Source organism: Magallana gigas, chromosome 7, assembly GCF_963853765.1.
Source record: "Magallana gigas chromosome 7, xbMagGiga1.1, whole genome shotgun sequence".
Lineage (NCBI taxonomy): Eukaryota > Metazoa > Mollusca > Bivalvia > Ostreida > Ostreidae > Magallana > Magallana gigas.
The window spans coordinates 17,024,359-17,032,413 of NC_088859.1; the positions used below are offsets into that span (position 1 = coordinate 17,024,359).

General features: G+C 38.3%; 1 protein-coding gene across 1 annotated transcript; it reads left to right on the forward strand.

The window, feature by feature from the left end:
• Positions 1–921: 921 nt before the first annotated feature.
• On the forward strand, positions 922–6,041 carry LOC117684234 (uncharacterized). The gene is made up of 2 exons (XM_034455493.2): positions 922–1,615; positions 1,876–6,041. Exons 1-2 carry the CDS (start codon positions 922–924, stop codon positions 6,039–6,041), a joined length of 4,860 nt encoding a protein of 1,619 aa, XP_034311384.2.
• Positions 6,042–8,055: the final 2,014 nt, after the last annotated feature.

Consider the following 8,055-nt stretch of genomic DNA (forward strand, 5'->3'; position numbering starts at 1 on the left):
AGTTATCCAATTAAATGATTCTGTTTTCCATTAAATAATCTTTAAAATAGCGAGACGAAAAGGTTAGCAAACAAATGTTGCAGCAAAACATCATAACAAAGATAGTGGATGTAGTGGAAGCAAGAGTTATCTTTCTTGTTCTTGTATTATACAGTCTGAGAGTTATTCCTCTTTATATGGAACTCTTCTATGTTCAGTTTTTCACGCTGTGTACGTGCGGTCCCGCCGCAGTGCTACACATTTTCTATACCAACATATTCCATGTTTCATCCTTGTCCCCTCAAATTGTAAGTATCATATGCATTTAGATATATAAAATATTCATTTTATTTGTTGTTTTTGCCATGACATGTTTATAAAACAAACATAAGCACCCTCGTAATGACTGTTACTGTAGTAGGTTGTAGGCGCCATATTTTCTCGTGTTTACATATCTTGAGGTTAAACATATAAGGATACCTTCATCATTTATATGATTTACTGGTCATTAATAAGTACACAGCACACCTATAAAGTGTGAATTCTATGTTTATATTTTTCAATTAAATTATTTTCCATTTTTTACCTACATTCCATAATTTCCCTCGGGCTACTATTTCAATACTGGGTGCACATTTTGGAATTCGTTTTTTTTTATAATTGTCAATTGATTTCTTATGACTACTATGATATATATACATATATGATATAAATGGATTATTGTGTGAATTGTTAAAATGTCAGTTTGCATATTATTCCATGTATTTATAAATTGTTTATAATTTGTTTCAGCAATTTACCACATCAGATCTACATTCAATAAAGATTACCAATTGAATCTGGTTATACTTGCTGTTTTTCAAACAGTACAGTAAATTGAATCTGGTTATACTTGCTGTTTTTCAAACAGTACAGTAAATTGAATTTACACACCAAGGAAACATGGCTACTGGAGGGCTCCCCTTACCACGGAACGGTGATTCCCAGAACGAGATTGAAGAAACCAACACCTCTACCAAGGATAAACGTGATGTTATCTTGAGTGAAAAAGGACTCTTAGCATTTGAAGAAGAATGTTCAAAATATAAAAAACCTATATTCGAAACATGGGGGAAAATCGAGAAATGCATTTTACGAGTGCTAAAATGTGACAAAACTATTGAACAATACCAAATCTTACATAGTGATATAGAGAACACATTCAGTGAGTTTCACAACAGTATTAAACAGTACCTTATCTTTCTACAAAGACACTCCAGAAGTGAACAAGGTAAAAGCGAGATGAAACGATGTACCGAGGACTTTGAGAAAGGAAAGTCAGTGGTTTACAAAGCCTTAGACAACATTAAAGCTGCAAAATTAGACCTCTTAGAAACAGCCTCAGAAATATCAACAACCAGCACTGAGAGGAAAAGAAGAAAAGAGCGGAAGTTGGAAATAATGAAAAAAGAAGCAGAGCTAAGAAAACAGAAACTTCGCCTTGAGGAAGATGAATCAATACACATAGCTGAAATGAACAGAAAAAAGTGTGAGTTGGACATTGACTTAGATTTGCTGAGACAAGTGATGATTAACTTTCAATGGAGCAAGACCTTGCGGACATTGAGGGAGAGAGTTCAGGGGAACGAACACAGAAGTTTGTGGAAAACATCCCTTCCAATCCTGTTGATGTCCAGACACCCACAACTGAATCGCATCATGTGCTATCTGAAATGGCCCTGCTTATGATTAAAAAGCAAATGCTTCCTGAACGTTTTTCAAACTTTGATGACTCGCCAGATTCGTACAATGCCTGGAAGGAAACATTTACCAATATTGTCAGTTAACTAAAAGTTTCCTGTAATGAAGAACTTGAGTTCATGTTAAATAGACCCACTGGCATTTCAAAACTTACAGCATTTGGAATTCGCAATGCAAATCCTGGGAAACCTAAGGAAGCACTTCAAATAATCTGGAAAAGACTTGATGAGATGCACGGGAGACCAGAAATGATCGAAGCGTCGATACGTCACCAGCTAGAAAACTTCCGAGCAGTGACATCAGCTGAAAACAAACGCCTGTTTGACTTGTTAAACATTCTCATTAAGATAGAATCAATGATGGACAATTCAACATTTTCTACAAGCCTATCGTATTTTAATTCGTCAATTGGAGTGAATCCTATCATCAACAAATTACCATTTCACCTGCAGGAAAAATGGACCGCAAAAGCTTCCAATTACAAAAAGTTGAACAAAGTGCCGTTCCCACCATTTTCATATTTTGTGACATTTGTACGCGAAATGAGTGAAATCAGAAATGATCCGGCATTTGTATTCACCAACAGCCGACAACCAGCTCTCAAGAGACCGGTATACTCCAAAATGTCTGAGGTGTCAACAGACAACAACAACAACGCCCGCTGTCTATATTATAAGGCAAATCATGGCATCCATGATTGTAGAGCCTTCCGTGCAAAACCGTTCTTTGAACGCAAGAACTTCTTGCAAAGTAAAAACATTTGTACTAGATGTTGCACCTCAACTAGTCATACAGCAAAAGACTGCCAAGTCAAAATCCAATGCACTGATTGTGGGAGTGTTTATCATACGACAGCTTTGCATATAAACAAAGGTCCATCATCAAGCCCAAGCATGCATGGCGGGGAGAAAATGTATAACTCAGCTCTACAAACCATGAAGTCAGAAACAGACAACATATCGCCTGTACCTCTGAAAGCTTCAACAAACACTAGTGTCAAGTGTACTACATTCTGTGGCGACCATTATCAAGGCAGATCATGCAGCAAAATTTTCCTAGTTGATGTATTTCACACAGACTATCCTAACATGTATCGTGTTTACGCAATTGTGGATGACCAATGCAACCAGTCTCTTGCATCTCCAGAGCTATTTGATGCCTTGAACATTATGTCCTCACCCATTCATTACACTTTGACTACATGTATGGGAAAGACAGCCCAAAATGGTCGGCAAGCACATGGTATGAAGATACGATCATTGGACACAGCTGTGACAATGGACCTTCCTCTTTTGATGGAATGTGATGACATCCCTAACGAAACTTCTGAAATTCCTACACCAGAAGTTGCTAAGAGCTACCCTCACCTTCTCAGAATTGCATCTAGTATACCTGAGTTTGATGTGAATTCAAAAATACAGCTCCTTATTGGTAGAGACTTGATTGAGGCCCATCACATTGAAGAGCAGATCACTGGACCTCGAGGGGAACCATTCGCTCAAAGACTTAGTCTTGGTTGGGCTATAATTGGTGAAGTTTGTCTCGGTAGACTTCATAGAAGAACCTCTGTGAATGTCAACAAAGTGTCTATTCTCAATGATGGTAGAGTTACGTGCAGTCAACCGTGTCAGAACAACATTGATGTGAAAGAGCAAACACTTGTGTCTAACTATAAAATTGTTGAGCGTGACTTTCAATTTCATGATGTCTTCATAAAGACCCCTGAAGATGATTGTACTGGTTTATCGGTAGAAGACAGACTATTCCTTAAGTTGATGGATAGAGCATTCACTAAAGACAAGGACGGCATGTGGACTGCACCTCTTCCTTTTCGAGAGAACCAACCTGATCTTCCTAACAACAGACCTCAGGCATTACATCGAGCTCAGATACTACACAACAGTTTACAGAGAGATACAGAAAAGAAAAGGCAGTTTGTGAAATTCATGGAGAAAGTTCTAAACAGTGGAGCAGCAGAAGTTGCGCCACCTCCAACAAGTACAGGTTGCTGGTACCTACCTTTGTTTGGCGTTCGTAACCCAAAGAAACCAGACCAAATAAGAGGCGTTTTCGACTCGTCAGCTAAGTATGGTGGAGTTTCCCTCAATTCAGTACTCATGTCTGGTCCAGACATGATCAACAGTCTTCTTGGGATCTTGCTTCGCTTTAGGAAGGATGAGGTGGCGATGGCAGCAGATATAGAGCAGATGTTTTACCGATTTCGTGTTGATGAAGACCACCGCAATTACCTACGCTTCTTTTGGTATAAAGAAAACAACCCAGATGACATCATGATAGAGTACAGAATGACTTCACATGTATTCGGCAACAGTCCGCCGCCTGCTATTGCATCTTATGGACTCCTTAAGACTGTCGAACATGCTGATCGAGATGTGAAAAACTTTGTACAGCATAACTTCTACGTTGATGACGGGTTAATCTCTATGCCAAATGAATCAGATGCTATCAGCCTGATGAAGCGTACTCAGTCAACCATGAAACAGGAAGGTCAGATTCGTCTTCACAAAATCACGTCCAACAAACAAGCTGTGATGGACGCTTTTGATGTAAGCGATCATGGAGAACAGCTGAAAGAAATAGATAATGGTGACATGATACACAGATCTCTTGGACTTTGTTGGAGACTGAAGGACGATACATTTGTGTTTACGGTACCTACTGAAGAGAAGCCTTTTACTCGTCGCGGTCTGCTCTCAACTGTAAACAGCCTATTCGACCCAGTTTTCATATCACCAATCATCATCAGCGGTAAAATACTTCTCCGAGAATGCACACCTGAAGGAGTTGACTGGGATGAACCATTACCTGTCAATAATCTTCAAAAGTGGAACGAGTGGCAATCGTCTCTTCACTGTCTCAATGATATCGCCATTCCCCGTATGATGTCTCACACTTCTGTTAGTTCAGTCCAGACAGCAGAAGTTCACATATTCTCAGATGCTTCAGAAAATGCAATAGCAGCATCAGCATATATAAAAACTGTTAGTGATGGACAAACAAGCGTTCGATTCATCATGGGAAGAAGCAAGTTAGCACCTCTTAATGGCCACACCATTCCTCGCTTAGAGTTGTGTGGAGCTGTCTTAGCAACGGAACTCGCAAAGATCATATCTGTACAACTTGGCATCCCATTGAAAACCATGAGATATTACACAGATTGCAGAGTTGTGTTGGGCTACATTGGTAATAGGACTCGAAGATTTTACACCTATGTAAGCAACCGAGTTGATCGTATTCTACGAATATCTAATGCCAATCAATGGAACTTCATTTCCAGTGAAAAGAATCCTGCAGATTCTTGTACAAGATGCAACACTAATGTGATCAACATTATGCGGTTACCATGGATTACTGGTCCACAATGGTTGTGTGATGTGACGGAAATGAAACCTACGCAGTTTCCACTTGTTGAACCTGATAGTGACAGAGAAGTCTGTCCAATCGATAGACCTGTAATATGTTCACAAACTGATGTTACCATTCCAACAACAGGATCTGATTTCATTACCAAGATATTTGATCGATTTGATCGTTGGAGTTGTCACATTATGGTCATTGCTTGTCTCAAGCGAGTTTGCCGCAGGTTTAGAGCTTGTCGTGATCAGAAACCTATGAACCTTACCCGTTATGATGAAATTCGTGAAGCAGAGACCTTTGTCCTAAAACAGATTCAACAAGAATTCTTCTCTAAAGAGATAAACAGTTTAAAGTCTGGAAAACCTTTGAACAAAGACACAAGTATATCCACACTTGCACCATTCTTAGGTGAAAATGGACTAATGTGTGTTGGTGGAAGATTGAACAAAGCTGCTGGAATTTTACCATCAAAGGAAATCAATCCAATTATTCTTCCCAAGAACAGTCATATCTCTGTTCTATTGATTCGTCATTTTCACGAGCAAGTCAAACATCAGGGGAGATTATTCATTGAAGGTGCACTTCGTACGGTAGGTTATTGGATCCTGGGAGGCAAGCGCATGATTTCATCTTTCATTCACACTTGCGTGACTTGTCGAAAACTTCACCGTGGCCTTGAAACACAGATGATGGCAGACTTACTAGAGGACAGGATCACACCAGGCCCAGCTTTCACATCTGTTGGAATTGATGTTTTCGGACCATGGGAAGTCTGTACACGCAGAACTAGAGGAGGAGCTGCAAACAGCAAGAGATGGGGACTGATGTTTACCTGTTTAACATCAAGAGCAGCTCACATAAAGGTTATAGAAGAGATGTCGAGTTCATGTTTTATAAATGCGCTGCGTAGATTTCTATCACTCCGTGGCCCAGTGAAGATCTGACCGAGGCACCAATTTCATTGGAGCTGCTGAGGAAATGAGAGCTAACACGATAAAAGTAGAAAAAGGACCAGTTCAACAGTTCCTGGACAAATCCTACATCACCTGGATTTTCAATGTCCCACATTCCTCCCATATGGGTGGTGTCTGGGAGCGAGTCATAGGAATGACAAAGAAATCCTCGATTCAATGCTTTTGGAATCTAGTGGTAAACCTCTAATACATGAGACATTAGCAACATTTTTATGTGAAGTTTGTGCCATCATAAACTCTAGACCTATAGCACCGATACCTTCGGATCCAAATGACCCAATGATTCTTACACCAACTATGATTCTCACCGGAAAAGTTGATTTCCTACCAGTCGTGTCTGATTCACTCAGTCAACAAGACGTTTACAGAGCAGAATGGAAACGTGTCCAAATCCTTGCAGATATTTTCTGGAATCAGTTGCGTAAGCAGTATCTATCTATCCTACAAAGTAGACGTAAGTGGAAAAGCTAAACCAGAAACGTAAAAGTAGATGATGTGGTACTGTTGAAAGATCCCGCTGAAAATCGGAACAACTGGCCAACTGGTATTATCGACCGCGTATTTCCAAGTGACGATGGAATCGTGAGAAAAGTTGTTGTGCGAACTATTCGAGCAGGAAAACCAACATTTTACATTCGACCAATTCATGATCTCGTGTTGCTAATTGAAAGTGAACAGTGACTAGATGTGAACTGTAACTTATGGACTGTGAATAATGGACTGTTAACAATGAATTTGTAAACATTGACTTGTATTATGATTCATGTATCAAGTGATCACGAGATGTATTATTTATCAACTAGTTTATCACAATTTTGAAATGTTTGTGCATGCATATGAGTAGTGGCATCTCAAAGATGCCAGGCGGGGAGTGTAGTGGAACCAAGAGTTATCTTTCTTGATCTTGTACTATACAGTCTGAGAGTTATTCCTCTTTATGTGGAACTCTTCTATGTTCAGTTTTTCACGCTGTGTACGTGCGGTCCCGCCGCAGTGCTACACATTTTCTATACCAACATATTCCATGTTTCATCCTTGTCCCCTCAAATTGTAAGTATCATATGCATTTAGATATATGAAATATTCATTTTATTTGTTGTTTTTGCCATGACATGTTTATAAAACAAACATAAGCACCCTCGTAATGACTGTTACTGTAGTAGGTTGTAGGCGCCATATTTTCTCGTGTTTACATATCTTGAGGTTAAACATATAAGGATACCTTCATCATTTATATGATTTACTGGTCATTAATAAGTACACAGCACACCTATAAAGTGTGAATTCTATGTTTATATTTTTCAATTAAATTATTTTCCATTTTTTACCTACATTCCATAATTTCCCTCGGGCTACTGTTTCAATACTGGGTGCACATTTTGGAATTCATCTTTTTTGATAATTGTCAATTGATTTCTTATGACTACTATGATATATATACATATACGATATAAATGGATTATTGTGTGAATTGTTAAAATGTCAGTTTGCATATTATTCCATGTATTTATAAATTGTTTATAATTTGTTTCAGCAATTTACCACATCAGATCTACATCAGATCTACATTCAATAAAGATTACGAATGGAATCTGGTTATACTTGCTGTTTTTCAAACAGTACAGTGGATGTTGTTCGTCGGTCACGTCTTTCAATATCATTAATGTTACTAATAATTCTTTAAAATAGTATGGATCACTAAAAATTCAAATTGGGTGAGAGTACATCATGTTTGAATTTTTAAAAATAAGTTTAAAACCCCACGTAAGTTTCAAAGTCTTGAAAAACACAACCACATGCTTCAAACAATTGCCATACCCTATTATTCCAACAGTATTATAATTTATATCTAAACTAGATTGCAGGAAAGTTTACAATTTTTCTTGTAAAATCAACATTTACAGTTTTATTTGTATCAAAATCTACAGCTCATGCGTTGAACCAATTTTTACTGTGTCAAGTTCAATAGTAAATGATAAAGTTT

Bases quoted from the DNA above. Each gene is read 5' to 3' on its own strand.
- LOC117684234 (XM_034455493.2), top strand. From the start codon at position 922: ATGGCTACTGGAGGGCTCCCCTTACCACGGAACGGTGATTCCCAGAAC. The intron at 1,616-1,875 runs GTTTGTGGAAAA...CAAAACTTACAG, and splicing joins TCAGGGGAACGAACACAGAA to CATTTGGAATTCGCAATGCA.